We start from the raw sequence: 18360 nt of genomic DNA, 5'->3' as shown, positions 1-18360 counted from the left end.
TTGCTTCTGCCTCACTCCTGCACATGTACATGGAAATTTCCTGCCTCTTTCTGGGTCTGACATTTAAGTATTCATTTGCCATTTTGTATGAATCAGAAAACTATGCAGTTTGCCTCCCACCAGGAAAAGAATAATTACATGCAGTAGGGAGGAGGGAAGAAGGCTACATATGATTATCAAAATACAGTCAGCCCTCTTTATCCACGGATTTCCCCCCACAGATTCAAGCATCCACGGCTTGAAAATATTCCAAAAAAGTATAAATTCCAAATATCAAACCTTGATTTTCCATTTTATATAAGGGACACAATTTTGCTCTGACATTATATTTAATGGGACTTGAGCATCCACAGATTTTGTTATCCATGGGGGATGCTGAAACCAAATTCCACCAGACAACAAGGTCCAACTGTACAGCCATACTGTACCTCCATTGACAAAGCATCTGACAAAGAAGATCCTTTTTGCAAAATCTTTTTATGCTTACCCAGCCCCCCCCCCTTTCCTCCTGGTCCTCTATCTAGGTAGAAGGTTTTTGTTTTGTTTTTTAAATAACATCAGCACTGAAAGCAGGATGAAGGACAAAGAGAATTTCAGTGTCAGGTTACAAAAGTGTGTCATACAGTACAAATCAGTGCAATAAAGCTTGAGCTGAGAAAGAATGGGATTCTACTGTAGATCCTATTGTAAGATATGCACTCCTGTCTAAAATAGGCAAGATAAAAAGCATCTGTCACCAAAATCCTTAACTGATTATGTGTGAACAGCAAAATAGTGGGGGAGGATGAGACCAACTTGCAAAAATCATCCTCAGATACATTTTTGAAGAAGCCTGAGAGTTTCTGTTTACATATGCAAGCCTTACCTGCCATGTTTTCATTTCACATGTGCATAGTATTATTTTTGAATGAAAAATTTGCTGAAACATACTGAACTGCTCTTGTTGTGGGTGTAGGAATCTATCGCTATTCTTTCCATCTTATTTCTGCCTCTGGTAGCAAAGTTTCTGTTTAAAAAGTAACACTCAGAAATGCATCTACTTTATAAACTGAGGCGCACACCTGTAGCTTTTTTTTCCATGCAGAGTCAAACAGTATTCAGAAGTCCTGTAAACTGCTTCATGTCTTACCTTCACAAGATTTATTGTCACTTTTAAGAGCATAGCCATTATAACAAGAGCAATGATAGCTGCCTTGCTTATTGGTACAAATGTGTTTACAACCACCATGCTGATCTTTACATTCATCAATATCTGGAAATAGATAAAAATTATTGGCACATTAAAAATCATATCAGATCAGGATGAAAGTAACTCAAGCCAATCTCTCCCTCTCCTTCTTTCTCTCTCACTGATAACAGATTTCAAATTTCAAAGGTCATGAATTCAAAATATACATGCAAATTAATTAAATCTATAGATTTTGTGAGGGTTTTCAGGCAATGTGGCTGTGTTCTGGAAGAGTTTATTCCTGGCATTTCACCAGCATCTGTGGCTGGCATCTTCTGAGAATGCTGGCTGGCACACACACACACACACACACACACACACACACACACACACACTGTGTGACCTTTGGTCGAGAAGAAGTGATTTACATGTTAATCTCTGTGCTGATCTGTTGTTGAATGGCACCTCAGGGTGTCTATTTAATTAATGATCCATTGTCTGCTGGGCAATTCCCCTGACCTTGGGTGGACAATGGATCATTAATTAAATAGTCACCCTGAGGCACAATAGATCAGCACAGAGATTAACATGTAAATCACTTCCACAACCAAGGGTCACACAACCCCACTCACTCCCTTGCCAGCATTCTCTGAAGATGCCAGCCACAGATGATGGCCAAATGTCAGAAATAAACTCTTGCAGAACACAGCCACATAGCCCAAAAAAACACCCACAAAAAATATGAGTTCCAGCTGTGAAAGCCTTTGACTTTGCATTAATTAAATCTATTTTAATTCTCAAGTTGGTATTCTACTGCTGGAGAAAAGGGAAAAACAACATGGGCAAGAACCTTAGCAGCTGAGAAATCAGCTGGTAATAAAAGATGCTAAAAGTAAACCAATTATTACATGTGTCATACCAGCCAACAAGTTTAAAGACTTTTATAATATAACCCCTTCTCACTGTGACCATGTTAATGAAGGGAAGTGCATACATAAGGGTTTGGGAATGCTCCCTTCTGCACATCTCTTCATTAGTGTGTACGGACAGTTGCTGGTCTCTTGTGCTCATACTTAACCTCACCTCCCCACCCTATGCCCTACCCAGCATACCTTTGTTTGTGTGTATGTGTTTTTGCTTTTCTTAACATAATTACGGAGTTATGCTAACTCTGTGGTTTTTAGAAATAAAGGCAAACAATAACAACAACAAATACCTTCAGAAGTTCTGGAATAGTGAAAGGAAGGGTGGACCGAGGAGAGGAAGAGACACTGGGCACAAACAGACAGGCCAAAATAAAGCTGCTTTGAGCCACTTTGGAAGTGTGCTGTTTAAATGACGCATGTGTCCTAAGAGGCCGGAAGCTGTGCCAAAGCCACGCTCCAGTCCTAAGGACTGGAGCACAGATTTGCCGCAGCTTCTGGTCTCTTAAGATGCGTGTCTCATTTAAACAGCATACCTTCAAAGTGACCCGAAGCAGCTTTATTTTGGCCAGTCTGTTTGGGCCCACTGACACCATGTGGCCACATAATCCTGAAACTGCCATAGCTCTGTGGACTAGTGCAACTGAGAATTTATTAAATTTTCCCTGTCAATGACAAGGTGCAGGCTAACCACAATTGGCAGACAAGGCAGCAACAAGAGGAAGACAGTATTGTGCAGTAGGTATAATCAAAGACGGTATTATCAAACTTCTATTGTGACTTAAAAGTCACATGAGACAACAAACTAAGTTATACCTAAGACTTTCCCCCTTCACTCACCCCCAAAAAGCATTTTTAAGTAAGACAAAGCAATTAATAAATCAGTTCTTTTGCAGCATGGTGTTCTTTTCTTGCTGTCATGTCTATTCACATAATGAGGCATCTTTCCATTATTGCTTTTACACTGACTGGTAACAGCCCTTCAGATAGTGGACTTTCCCCTATGCTACCTGGAGAGGCCACAGAATTAACCTGGCACCTTTGTATGCAAGACACATACTCCACTGCTGAGCTACATCCATTTCACTATAGGGAACACAGAACCATGCAATGTACAGAGCCAGGCTTACCTTTTTCACATCTGTCTCCATGCCAGCCATGTTTGCAATGGCAAAGATATCCACCTTTCAAGTCTTCACATGATACAGTGCCATCTTTATAACAAGGACTAGGTGAACACTGGTTTGGCAAATCTGGAGGTGGGTGAGACACACCGTATAAAGTATTTATTCTTCTACTGTCATAAAATCAACAAAACAAAAGTAGTAGCATTACATTACCAGACTATGCTGTTTTCTAAGCAATCTGTCCAATTACAGAGAAAGTGCGATTTACCAAACTAATATCAGCAATGCTTGTCCTGGAGAAATTCCTCTCAAAAGAAGAAAACATGCTATAGGAAAATATTTCTCAATTTACCATCCTCATTCTGACTTTGAAGTCATGATTCTGAGAAACTATGCATTGCAAAATTGGACTATAATGTTTTTTGCACACAAAAGCAAAACATCTGGACACATTTACAACTTCTAGAATACAGCTATCTTACCTGAAGCCCTCAAGCTCTCTCTCTCTTTGTCTCTCTCTTAATCTCTGTGTGTGTATTGGGGTAGAATCTAGAACAAATGTAGTACAGGTTGAGTATCCCTCCTCTGGGATTTCAAATTCCAAAATACTCCAGAATCTAAAATTGTTCACATGGTGGCTGGGATAGTGACACCTTTGCTTTCAGTGTACACAAACTTAGCCTCATGCTCAAAAAATATTGTTTATAAAATTACCTTCAGGCCATTTGTATAAGGTGTATAAGAAGCACAAATGAATTTCATGTTTAGACTTGGGTCTCATTTCTAAGACATTTCATTACATGCAAATTTTGCAAAATCCAAAAACAACAACAACAAAAACAACAAAACAAACAAACAAACAAACCCATAATCCAAAACAGTTCTGGTTCCAAGCATTTCAGATAAGGGATACTCAACCTGCAGTATTAAGTATTTTATGTATTAAATAGTTAAAGCACTGTTTTAAATTTAAAAGATGCCACAATGGTTGAATTCTATACATACATCTTCAGTTAAATAATATGTTCAATGAATGGAGGAAAAGCAGACTTGAGGACATGCTGAGTATACTATTTTTACAGAGATGAAAAATCAGCCCAGTTAATCCAACATATATATATATAATACTAAATACTGTATATAAACACCTCCAAATACCTGTGTGCCTAAGCCACACAGATACCAAAAATAAAACACAGCTCTAGGTTACATAAACATGCAGGTGCATGCATAAGCATACAGCATGACCCTATTACCAGCAGTGCAATCTAACAATCTGCATTGATCCCTAACAGCATCCCTCATTCTTATATGTTCCATCTGCAAAATATCCTTCTAGTACTGCTTATATATACAGTCCCCTCCACCCATGCCATTAGCCTCAGTCCACAATGGATCATGAAGTTCTTGCCTTGAGTTAAGCTAGTTCAGAGAAGGGGAAAGACCCTTGAGGAGCATTCATCAACTCTCCATGGTTGAAAAGTACACTTTTAATTAATTACCAGTACACAAATGTTTGCATCCCTAGTTGTCAAGCTGCACAGTCATAGTCTAGTCTAGTCTAGTCTAGGTGTGTTGTCTGTGTGATTTTCTTCTACTACCAGCAGTGGAGATCAAAGAAGAGGACATAATATAATACTGTGTACATGCCAACAATTTCCGTTTTTTTCTAAAGGCTTTTAGCACAACATGGCTTTGAACAGAACAGTAGGAACTGTCTACTCAAGGATTATGATGGCTGTTAATGTACTCATTCTTATTAATTCTATTACAGTCTTCCTAAATCTAGTACCATATGGACAACTAGTTTACAAATCCCATCATTCCTGCCAGCATGAGTGGGCATGCCTCTTATGGAGGATGTGGACTGTAGTCAAACACATCTGGAGGGTGCTAAGTTTGGGAAGGCTGTCTGAATACATATTAAAATGGTAATCTCTCAATTCTCATTTCTAATTTGATTTTGTTTTAAGTTCTATCTGAATTGGGAGGTCATTTACATCCTAAGCCTAAACAAAGAATACTTCAGAGTTCATCCTGTAGTAATAAAAGCTTATTTTGAATTGTAACACAATGTTCTGTTTTCAGAAACCAGAAAGAGCTATTAATTCTTAAGGAACAACATATAACTAGTCTGCCAAAAGCAGGCACATCCTTAATAGTTATAGCTTGAAACTCCAAAATCCTACTTTCTGTTAATGTCTGTAACAGTGTCTGATTAATCACTAGCTACAAATCTTTCACTCGTTGTTCATATCATGTAAACAAGGAACAATCCCATGTCACAAAATGAGTTGATCTTGTGGAAAGTCCATTGCTGGTTTAGTAGCTGCCACTTACAGGAAAGGTGAAGGAGATGAGATCAAGCAGCCTGTATCACTGTAACGGCTTACTGTGGTATCTGAATCATTCCAACATGTTTCTTCCTTTCTTAAAAGACATATATTCTATTCAGCAGAATGTAACAGAAATAGCAACCCAACCGGGTAGTAGACCAACAATTCCTTTGTCAGCAGACAGGACATCCTGGTTACTTTGACATCATGTTTGTTATTTTCTTGTTAGAAGGAAAGATCTGGCAGCTATTTAACAGGAAAGAATTGAGAAATCCTGGCCTTTATGGCAGTTGGTATTTTGACAATAGAAAGCGGATCTCCTTACCCCCATAACAACAAAACCCAAATATTCTTTCACATTCTTCTTGCGTGTGAGAGAGAAAAGACTTCTTATTGCATTTTTTCCATGTAATATTTTTAAATAAATGCTTCTGTTTTTAAACTGTGTCTTGGAAATGTAAATTCCATAGCTGTTATCCTCAAATTGCAGATGACCTGGAGGAGGACTATTCTTACAATGGCTTACAATAATCCTGCTATATAGTCATAGGTTAGGAAGAGTAGCTTAAGAATACTTCTTCCACCAGAATTTCCTAAATTTGTTGTGTGTGCACATGTGTAGGCTGAGAGTGGTATATTACAACCCAATAATATAGTCAAATGATATTATAGTGGCAAAGTCTGTCACAGTTAGAAGAGGAACTGGCTTCTTCAGATTACTCTACTTTGTATAATTAGTCCCCCATACTGTGTATTGGAGACAGTCTCCATGTATCGCAACTTGACCTATCAGATGGGGGCTGAGGTTAAAAAATTAGCATCTTCTCTCCCTCCTTCTGTCTGAAAGACACTGCAGCTACAGGTGTGCACCACAATTCAACACTATTCTTATGTTATCAAGTTGCAGAACAGTTACATAACAACAGACAAATTCAAAGATATAGCCATGTTAGTCTGTTGAATCAGTACGTAGAGAGATCTTGTAGAACTTTTGAGACTAACTGAAAGAAAGAAATTGGCAGCATGAGCATTCAAAGAGGTCAGTCTACTTTCTCAGAAGATTTGGTTTCAGTTAGTCTCAAAGGTGCTACAAGATCTCTCTACAACAGACAAATGTTTCACAATAACTCATTTTCCTAATACCACTTATTTGTCTCAGTCACTTGAGATCATCATAGTGTCATGTTTAAAACACTCAGTGCAGCAAAACACCTCAGCTGCATCAAGGCAAACCTAACTGAATTGCTATTTCCATCTTGCCAAAGCCAGGACTCACTTGAATAGTGACGTGTTGTAGTCCATTCATTTGCAAGGAAAAATACAATATTACACTGAAATACTGAAATCCTACAAAAAAAGAAAAAGGAAAAAAGAAAAAGAAAAAGAAAGCCAACACACATTATGTTACTTTACTCCTTTCTATGGCATAAACATAGCAAGGAACCAACATTCTCCCTTCTAATGATCACACTTATGATTTCCAAGGATTTATTTTATTTTAAGACATGAATCATAAACATAAACCAATCTTAAAAGTTCTAGTGGATAAAGACAAGGACAAGCAAATGTGTAATCCTAGTCTCATTTTTATAATCTCCAAATTAGCCCTTTAGTACCTGTTTTTGTTAACTGCTCTCAAGCCAACATTGACTGTGAATGAGACTCTCTGTGACCTCAACCTACCTCAGGCTCTGCAGGTCCTGGCCCGTGTCCACCGTGACTGACTCTAACCATCTGACACGTGATCTTCTATTGCCTTCCAACTTTCCTAGCATCATTGCCTTTTCTAATGATTCATTTTTCCTCATGATGTGGCCAAAGTACGACAGCCTCAATTTATTCATCCTGCCTTCCAGAGATAGTTTGGGCTCGAACTGTTCTAGACCCCATTTGTTTCTCTTCTTGGGTGCTCATGGTATCTTCATCATTCATCTCCAGCACCACATTACACACTAATTACACAGCATTCATGCATTCAACTTTAGTACTTATTCCCCTGTTATAATCTAGTGGCTAAGGATGTAAAGTGTCAAGGGCTGTTCAACAGTGGAACACACTCCCTTGGAGTCTCCCTCCTTGGAGGTCTTTAAACAGAGGCTGGATGGCCATCTGTCGGGGATGCTTTGACTGAGAGTTCTTGCATGGCAGGGGGTTGGACTGGATGGCCCTTGTGGTCTCTTCCAACTCTATGATTCTATGAGTTTCTGTTTCAAATCCCACATCTCCTACAATACATTAGGTTGCCTTTGACAAAGTGCTATCTCTCAATGTTTTAAATGTGAAAGCCGGTGCTGAAAGGCAGCAGCTTGCCTAAGGCAACCTAGTGAGTTCTTGGTTTACATATTAACTTTACAGGCTGTTGTTAAGGATTGCTGACACAAATGTACATGAAAGCATTCTGAATACTAAGGAAAACACTGTTTCCTACTGAAGTGAACTCAGTGAAGCTTACTTCTTAGCACAGATGTCAATTGTCTGTGTTGTTAAGAGCGGGGAAAGTAGAAATGATCTAGTAATTCTGTTTCACTCAGCTTATTCCTTATGTGCATGTGCTTTTTATTTTATTTTTTAAATAGAATTACTTCTATTTCCTCAAATACAAGCTGAAAATATGAACTACGGTACATAAATTTCACTGGTGCTTGACTATTGATATGAATGTAAGTTATTTCAGAACACAAAACCACACACACATATACACACTTAATAATTTAATTTGTCTCTCCTCCTTGTTCTCTAATAATCTCTGCATGTATCCTGACCTAGCTGCTTCCTCTACTGGGTCCAGATTTCAATATTTTTAAGCAGACATTTAGGAGGCAGATGTATTTTATGCTGAATCAAGTAGGTGAATGGACAGAGAACTAAAAACAAACAAAACTGTTGGTTTCTTTGTGTACCTTCATTTCCAACATATAGTAAACCTATGGTGATCCTATCACTGTTTTGCTTTTGTTTTTTTGTTTTGCTATATTTGCTAAGATCCTCCCTCCATTTCAACTGCCACTGCCTTGGACTCAGAGGAGAAGATACAGGCACAGTTCTATGATGCCTAGGCCCAGAAGATGATGAAAGATTATCTACTACATCCCAAATGCCATTGCTATGGCCTTGGAGGGAGAGAAGAGGCACTATCTTCTAGGCTTAATCCCATTCCACACTGTCATCCTCTTTTCATTTTGTGTCATGTCTTAATTAGATTATAAAATATGGGTAAGAGGTGATATGATAGCCCTGTTTAAGTATTTGATGTGAAGTGGAATCTGCAATAAAGGAAATGGGGGAAAATAAATCACCGGGAACAGATGATATCCCAATTGAAAAGCTACAGTGCTTACTTAAATACGCCAACAAATATGGAAAACAAAGCGGTGGCCAACAGACTGGAAACGTTTGATTTACATACCAATTCACAAGAAAGGAGATACAAAAGACTGCAGCAACTATAGGACAATAGCACTAATCTCACACGCAAGCAAAGTAACGCTCAAAATTTGGCAGCATAGACTCCAAACATACATGGAGAGAGCAATTACAGTTATACAAGCAGGATTCAAAAAAGGAAGTGGCACTAGGCACCCCATTGCAAACATATGATGGCTAATGAAGTGCTCTAAAGAATTCCAAAATAGAATCAGCATGTGTTTTATAGACTACAGCAAAGCATTTGATTGTATAGATCATGAAAAGCTATGGAATCCACTCAAAGACATGGGCATGCCACTATATCTGATAGTCCTAATGTAAAATCTGTACCAAGAACAAGACCACTGTCAGAACAGAATTTGGGGAAACAAAGTGTTTTCCAATAGGCAAAGGGGTCAGGAAAGGCTGCATCCATCATAAGAAAAGCAGAATTCAAATCAGAAAGAGGAGGAGTTAAGATAGGAGGAAGCAACATTAACAACCTAAAATATGCGTACGACACCATATTATTGGCAGAACACATTCAGGAATTGGAACAGTTAATAAGGAAGGTCAAAGATGAAAGTGCAAAGACAGGTCTGATGTGAAACATAAAGAAAACAAAAATAATGACCACAGAAGAAATACACAAATTCAATCTAGACAACAAGGCAATTGAAATAATTAAAGAATTCCCATATCTAGGATTGACTTGAATGGAGACTGCAGTCAAGAAATAAGAAGACTAGGAATGGGAAGGGCAGTTGTGAAAGAACTGGAAAAGATACTGAAGAGCAAAGACATACAATTGAGCACTAAAGTCAGAATCGTTCAGGCCATTGTATTCCCAATTACCATGTACAGATGTGAGAGCTGGATAGTGAAGGAAGTAGGCAGAAAGAAAATCAACTCATTTGAAATGTGGTGCTGGAGAAGAGTACTTAGGATACCATGGACAGCCAAGAAGACAAATAAATGAGTTCTTGAACAGATCACACCAGGCTCTCCTTGGAAGCAAAGATGATCAAGTTGAGACTATCATACTTTGGCCACATAATGAGAAGGCATGGATAACTGGAAAAAACAATAATGGCAGGAAAGGTAGAGCATAGAAGAAAGAGAGGAAGACCACAAAGTAGATGGATAGACTAAATCGGGGGGTTATGGCAAGGGTTTGCAGGATCTAGGCAGAGCAGTGGAGGATAGGTATTCTTGGAGATATCCACGAGGTCATCATGAGTCAGAACTGACTCGAGGGCAGCTGACAACAACAACATATTGAGAATGGAGGAAGCTTGTTTTTGCTGCTCCAGAGAATAGGACTTGGAACAATGGATACAAGCTACAAGAAAAGAGATTCCACTGAAATATTAGGAGGAACTTCCTGACAGTAATAGCTATTCAACTGTGGAACACACACCCTTGGAGTGTGGTGGCGTCTCCTTCTTTAGAGGTTTTTAAACAGACGCTGGATAGCCATCTGTTGGGAGTGCTTTGATTGTGTCTTCCTGATGGCAGGGGAGTTAGACTGGATAGCCCTTGAGGTCTCTTCCAACTCTATTATTCTATGATTCTATGCCTGAGAGCAGGGAACTGTTTCGTTGTTCTTTTACTTGTAAAGTGCCACGTATAGCAATGGTACTATACAAAATAAACGACACCAAGAACAGCGGCAACATCAACAGTTTTCAGAGGGGGTTTGCCCATGCCTTCCTCTGAGGCTAAGAGAGTCCCAAGGTCACCCAGTGGGTTTCTGTGGTTGAGCAGGAATTTGACCTCTTTTCTTCAAAACTTATAGTCCAGCAATGAAACCACTATAGTACACTGGCCTCAATGAAATAGTGCAGAGGCGCAAATGGCATACATAATCACTGTATAATTTTGAAAAATTATGCACAAGGGTGGAAAGAGAGACCATACAAAATGTTTCTGCAGATTCGTTTTGCTATTTTTTAAATATTAGAATTTTCCCCTCAAGCTCTTATATAGAAGACAACAGGAGTAACAAAGATAGACACATGACTGCAGAAAAAAGCAACTTTATGACACTTTAAGATAAACAAATATATCATGGAAAGAAAGCATGGAACTGACCACTGCTTCCCAAGCTGATGCGGGGGGGGGAGGGAGGGCTGGCACTTACATCCCCCCCCCGTGCCAGGGACTTGTAATATATTTGTTCCTACTGGCAATGTTTCTTTGTTCTTGGAAACTAACCAGGGACCGGCACTAGTTTATGGCTCACCACTCTGAGTAGCATTGGAGTAGAGTGCACTTTATCAGACACATCAAGGGTATCATTCAGTTTCTTGGTCCCTGTAATGATGGAAGTGGGAGAGGTGAAATTGAAAGTGGCAATAAAATGCAAAATTGCGCTTTGTGACCACCGCCTCAAATTTTCAATATGTTTTTCTTGTAAAACATAAGGCCCCAGAGCCACTTTAAACTTTGAAAAGTTAAAGCATGTTTTAATCAAATAAATAAACAAATGATTCGTTTCTTATTTTTTTTACCCTGGGAAACAACTAAACATTGACACATCACCAATGGACCACTTTCCTTGTACTTTCTTGTACAATTCTCTGGAATATGCTAAACTGGACACAGTTTAATGGAGACTGAACATTGCAGCAAGTGGGCATGAGATGAAAAGACAGTGGAAATGGAAATAGGAAAAACCATGCTGAATATACCCCAAAGAGTCCTTCTGTAGGCCTTGAAATAATTGTTTCACAACTTTTTCAAGGAGTGGAAAGGGATGGAGAGATAAAAACATGTCTGAGTTTCATTATGGGTTTCTAATTGTTTGGAAACAAAGAATAATTTAACTCCTTTCAACTGAAAAGAATGGCCAAATCGCTAGAACAAATAAAAAGTCAAGTTCGAAGCAAAGTAATATATTTTATTCAAACCTTTTCACCCAAATGTGAATCTCTTTTAAATTTGTAATTGGAAAATGATCTGCTAATCAAAAGTAATAGGGACAAAACCAAATGCAGGAAAAGTTGTTGCCAAGAAGTACGAAACTGTTGACTTCTGTTGGATATGAGATATGGAATTCCAAAATAAAAACACTGTAATACAGCCCAAACATTACATAATAGTTCCATTGAAATTGATTTTTCCCCCCTTGTTAAAAGGTTTGAAGAATTAAAAAGGCAATTTCCATTCCCCTTTTATTCATTCAGCTCTGTAGTTACATCACACAGAAGCAGGTCTCTGACAGGACAGGAATGTGGTCTGTGTTTTTTTCCTACAAATATTCAGCAAAATATTTACTAAATTTAAAGGGAGCTAAAAGAGGAATGTATATTATTGCTCAATACATTCCAGTTTAAAGCAACAGCTAAAACTGCCATAAGGCAGAACTAACTCATCATATCCCTGTATTCTGTTGTCTTCTATTGATAACTTCTGCTTGATAACACAGGTCCAAAACACACTGCAGAAATAATCTAATCTGAGACCGCTTTAACTGCCTTGGCTCAGTGCTAGGGAATTCTTGGAACTGTAGTTCTGTGAAGCATTGAGCCTTCTCTGTCAAAGAGAAGATTCCCAGGATTCTCTAGCACTGAGCCAGGGCAGTTAAAGCAGTCTCAAACTGAATCATTTCTGCAGTGTGTTTTGGACCACACTTATCCCATTTACCTGTACTCGAATCCTAAATATAATTTTACACTTCATTTAAGCATGCATAGGTGTACAGCTTTGCTTTTTTTTCTCCTTTTTTACAGTCTTTTCTCATTTTTGATCCTAGCTTTGGACTCTTTTTACTTTTTAAGTCTCTGTTGCAGGGGATACTGCTTATAGATTACAGTGGAAGAACTGTAGGATTAAAAGTAGATATGTAGGTAGCTTTGAGATGTTCTTGCATGAAAAATCTGTGAGGTGATAACATATACGATGCTACATTGTGTTCTGCTAGAAACTTTGTAGACATTTCTAATTAGCGTGAAATTCATATCTGACCTTCTTTGTTGCCAGACTCTCCATCTTTTCTATTCAAATCCTATACCTGGTCAAGACACATTCTTGTCCCTAAGCTTCATCTTTGAGGCTTCCCCAACCTCTTCTAAGATTTATTTCCTTCTAAGTCACTTTGTTCCTATTCTTTTTCTCTTAACCTCCTCTATTCATTTACCTCCACAGCTTGCTCTTTTCCTTTATTAAGCAATCACACCTCTTAGACCATATTTCCATTCCTTATGCACGGTACACACAGCGCTAAAGTGCCATGCTTGCGCCATACTAGGGTTAAGGGACTGCACAGCAACCACACAGTCCCTAACTGTAGTATGGCATGGCGTCATAACAATGGCAGCGTCCTGTATACACGGGCGCCACCATTGTTACGTAAGCACCACGCAGCATCTGCACGTTGCCGTGCGCCACTTATGTAACCAGTGTGCCAATGGCGCACTTGTTATGCTGCCCCTGTGGCTTTAAAAGAACTCAATTTTTGCAGGTTCTTTTTCCTCCGCAGGGAAGCCGCTCCAGACATCCAGGAAGTATGTACCAGGCCTTAGTCTCCCTTTCTGATTTAGTACCCGTACACACATTTTCCCATTCTGTTAAAATTAATCAACCACTCATGTCCCCAAATGAGTTCCTCCAGAACCAGTGAAACTGACTTTTTCACGTTGCCTATTCAAGCTGCTTGCTACTGAAATGTTTTTGTGGGGATTATAAATTGCCACCCTGGAAACACAAACTGCATTTTAGGCTACTCTCTATTTTCCTCTGGCACCACTATAGCACCCAGCCTCTTCTTTCATTGGCTAAAACACTATATACAATATTATATAACCTCAAACCTCTTCAAGTAACAGCCAGCCTAGGTGACCAGCAGAGCTGTGGACTTCTAGGCCTGGTACAGACTGCCGGAGAGCGGCGGTTTGTGGCTGATTCTAGGGCTCAGGAATGCGGAGCGTCCACATGCTCCCGCGCCCTACCATTCACCGCTGGCACCATTAGGGCGTGGCCTCATTCACATGGGGGCCGCCATGATGATGCAGGTGCTGCGCAGCATCCAAATGTCACCGTGCCGTGCATGCGTCATCGGTGCACACAAGTGTACCAATGGCACAACAATAGCGCCCAGCAAATGGACTAAAAAGAACCCGTTTTTAGCTGGTTCCTTTTAGTCCTGACAGAGTACAACCTCCTTGCAGCATAAAAACTGGCAGCTACAGGCTGCCCTTTTGAGGCGGTCTGTCGAGCCCCATACACTCCATTTTCTCATTAAGTAAGACTGCAAAAAGGAGTTTGAAAGCTTTCATTTCCATTTTTTAATTAATAATTTATTGCTACATTATTCAAGCACAATCTTGGTTTCTTGGAACAAGTCAAGAAACCACTGTATCACCTGTTGGGTTTATTTCTACAAACCATGATCAATATTAATCACAGTTTAGGATTTGCACATAATGACAGACTATAGTTGACCAAAAGCAAATCAAAAGCTTCCACTATTCACCTCATAAGAATGCTAGAGGAAAGAGGGGAAAATAAAAGTATGAGGTCTGAGGGTTCCTGCAGCCTATCTTGTAACCATTTATCTGACATGTTGCAAACATTCCATGCTTTCTCAAATGGAACAAATGAGAAAAGAGAGTGTAAATGAAGCTGAATGTGAACTGGAATGATTTCTCACCAAGATAAAAACAATGTACTATATATTTTTCTAACACAGAAATATGAAAACAGCTTACTATGTACACATGTATGGAAATCTGGATTTCTTGTATATGGTGACCCATACTTCCGAATACACGCTGAAAAACAAAATACAAAAAAATATTATTAAACTAGAAGCAAAAAATAAACTGACTTCTAATCTGTCAGAATAAAAATGTTTTAATTTCTGGAAAACATTTGGGCTCAAGTTTGGTTAAATAGTGCTCTGCAGTATCATTCTTTAACCAGATGTTGCAATAGTGCTAAATATCTTATTACTTCAAGGTGCTGGATAAAGTCTGAGAAACACAACTCAAGACAAAATACAGCTAGTGTTCACATGTCTAATTATAGTAGTATAATAGTCTGATTTTGAAGGAGCAGGACTATTTCCTACTTTTCCTGTTTAGTGATACTCAAGTGAGCATCCTATAAACGTTGGCCACAAGAATCAGAATATCTTATGGAAATAAACTAAACATTAACATGTGGTCACTTTTATCCGGTAGGAAGAAATGCTCAAGCAAAATATCCTGATGTTGAAATTCATAACTGAAGAAACAGTTAAGAATAGATCAGTGCTGTTTAACAAATCCAGCTGTCTCTCAAATTGCACTTTAAGTTCTTGGATACATGTGCATTTCTGTGCAAATTTCCAATGGGTACTCGGGGCATTATCCTTTTCTTTTTTGCAACCCAGTGAATTATTTTATAGACATGCAAATAACAGATTACATGGTCTTTTAACTTCCTTCCAACCCCTCAAAGTGAGTCCCCTACAAAGCAATCTGCTTTCAACCCCCCCCCCCCCAAGTTTACAAAATATTTCCTAATTTTAAAAATGGCTAATAATGGGAGGCAGGATGTAAGACAGGCAGAAGCTTCACTTGAGGGAAACACAAACTAAAATAAAACAAACTACAAAGACAAACCTTTGAATCACAGCCAATTGTTATAAATACTGGCATAATATGTCCTGTTTTATCATAGATAAATGCATACTGTTATACTGCACTTCTGTGATAAAGTTCTTAAAAAGGAATAACTAAATACCACTACCAAATATTCAACATATAACTGCAACTCACCCAAGTATTTCGGGTAAAAATAGTCCTGTGGGGGGGGAAAAAGCAAACAGAATTACTGGAAAAATATATTTCATCTATATTTGCAATTAATACTAAAATAGTTGCTGATAGTTTGATAACTCAGCAATGTTGTTTTAATTTGAAATTTGGGTCTTTGTATCTCACTTTGGTGGAACAGAGGGAAAGTAACTCTGATTGCCCTCTTCCTTCTGTAATGCTTTGCTCTTTTACAAATGTGCTATCAGTTCTGCAAAGCATAGCAGCAGAATGTTCGCTGCATAAATAGCCTGATTCATGGTGTTCATTCGTTAGATCATAGAATCAGAGAGTTGGAAGAAACCACAAGGCCATCCAGTCCAACCCCCTGCCATGCACAGTCAAAGCACCCTAACAAATGGCCATCCAACCTCTTGTTTAAAAATCTCCAAAGAAGGGGACTCCACCACTCTTTGAGGGAGTGTGTTTCACTGTCAAACAGCTTACTGCAACTTCTATTGGCTAAAAAGGCTCCTAGATGCCCAGGTGAAAATAGAAGTCTATACAGCTGGAAAATCTGCTGCAGGCCTGGCAAACCTGTTGGTGGTAGACAACTCTGGGGCAGAATAAGGCCAGCCAATGAGGCCCCTTGGTGGCTGCCAGTCCAGTGGTGTCATGGAGGGAGCGTGGCACTCCAGATGACACCCCAGAGGAGGTGTAATACCCTGCTGGGCCCTCCTCCTCATCCAGGGGATGGATGTGCATGTATTGGTGATCCTGCACACACACCAGCCCCCTTCCCATTGCACAGCACTTTCTCTGAGGAAGTGGAGGGGCAATCACTTGTCCCTCAGTGCTTCTCCACTGCCTGGCTTTCTCCTGAAGAGGAAGCCAGGCAGCAGCGGAGGAGAAGGAGAGGCGAGTGCACCCCTTATGTTCCCTCCCACTGCCTCACTTGCCTGGCTGTCCCTTGGCCACCCTGGGTATGCGGCCAGGCAAGAGAGAGAGCAAGACTGGCAGCATAAGGGGAGGAGAGGCAGGAGAATCTGCTGCCACTGTTTCCTGGCAGCCCCTATAAGGTTTGGCCAGGGAGATTGACGTGGACAGGTGAAGGAAGCAGTGTGGGGTGTCAGGCCATTGCTGCCCCCAACCAGTAGCCCTTCCACTTCATGTGGTGTCACTGTGCCATCATCAACCCATGCTAGTCCTTGCCAAGCAAGGACAGAGAATGATAAAGATGGCTGCATTAGCTTATTCTACCACTCACACACTGTTAAGAGTAAATGAAGTAGGGGTGATGTGAACCCAAGCTACTGTCTTGAATGTTAGTTGAAACAAAGATACAAGGAAGGGGAACCAGGAAAAGCAGCTATGCTCAGGTATCCACAATTTTTTCCAATCCCATCCCCTTATTGCTTGGCTCCAGCAGAGATTCAAAGCAGTAGCCAGCATCTATGTGGCCCCTGCTACCTTTTCTTTTGACAAAATGTAAACAGGCCAAGAAGAGTTGGTATCACCACTGTCTTCTGCTAATCTTCCTTCCATGGCAGGGTGTGTGTGTGCGCACGCGTGTGCCATGTGCCTATGTCTGTGAGACAGGGCCACCACCACTGAAGCACAGCTATAATAACTGCTCCTTTAAAAAGAGCAGACCCTCCTGGAACAAGAACAAGGACGGGCATTTCTGTTTCTTGCTCTTGGGCCACCAAACCATAAGCCACATGCAAACAGAGGCAGTGGTGATTTTAAGAAGTTTCTCCTTCTGCTGCTTAAAATGAAATTATTCTAAGTTTCTAGGCCAGCAAAGTCAAGAATACACATCTACCAGGCTCAGGAAGACCATTTCACATGGGAATCATGAAATCTAGCTAATAAATCTGAACATTACAAGGAAAAGTGCATTCTTCTTATTGCTGTGTGTCTTCAATTTATTTCTGACTTATGGTGACCTTAATATGAACCTATCACAGGATTTTCTTGTCAAGATTTGCTCAGACGTTCCCTGAGGCTGAGAGCATGTGACCTGTCCTAAATCACCCAGTGGATTTCCATGGCTGAACAGAGATTTGAAACCCTGGAATCCAGAGTCGTAGTCCAACACTCAAGCCACTATACCATGCTAGCTTTTCCCACACCTTAAAGTAGAGCATGAAACAGAAACTCACAAACACACACTGGTTACAACCATCATGAGTTCCTAAGATATACCTAATCAATGCACTATAAAATACCAGTATAAAGCCATAGGCCAAGTAGGCAATGATATTTTAAACAATTCTGTCTTATAAGAAATTTAGGACAGAGAGTAGGATTAACTGTCAGACAGAGGATTCTTCACTTTAGCTATCATTATCCATGTAGACTAGGAGATTCTGGAAGCTGTAGCCAAAAAAACTAATCTGATCTCTTGATCTGAAGAAAGCACTGTGAAGTTATTCCATCTTTTTATCCTTAACATATTTTTTTTGCAGTAAAGAAAAAGATAGAATTATTGGAAAAAACCAGAGAGCATTGCAAGTGGACAACAACATCATGTGTAGCCATCATAAAATTCATTGAGTAAGGCTGGACGCCAGTGTGATAATAAAATCTTAATCTTAAGCATCCCCACAGAAACAATAACTAGATCCAACAAATCCTTCAAATATATCTTGAACCTTA

The 18360-nt window shown here is 39.6% G+C and overlaps 1 protein-coding gene across 1 annotated transcript in view; it reads right to left on the bottom strand.

Moving 5' to 3' along the window:
• GAS6 (growth arrest specific 6) overlaps nucleotides 1-18360 on the bottom strand; it is a 67932-nt gene that overhangs the window by 22372 nt on the left and 27200 nt on the right. The window contains exons 3-6 of the mRNA XM_042457326.1: nucleotides 15724-15748; nucleotides 14671-14733; nucleotides 3222-3344; nucleotides 1130-1252 (exon numbers count right to left, since the gene is read on the bottom strand). Coding sequence (XP_042313260.1) covers nucleotides 1130-1252; nucleotides 3222-3344; nucleotides 14671-14733; nucleotides 15724-15748 — 334 coding nt within the window. The remainder of the gene's footprint in view (nucleotides 1-1129; nucleotides 1253-3221; nucleotides 3345-14670; nucleotides 14734-15723; nucleotides 15749-18360) is intronic.

This window comes from Sceloporus undulatus, chromosome 3 (genome assembly GCF_019175285.1).
Source record: "Sceloporus undulatus isolate JIND9_A2432 ecotype Alabama chromosome 3, SceUnd_v1.1, whole genome shotgun sequence".
Classification (NCBI taxonomy): domain Eukaryota; kingdom Metazoa; phylum Chordata; class Lepidosauria; order Squamata; family Phrynosomatidae; genus Sceloporus; species Sceloporus undulatus.
This window is presented reverse-complemented; position numbering and strand designations above follow the sequence as displayed.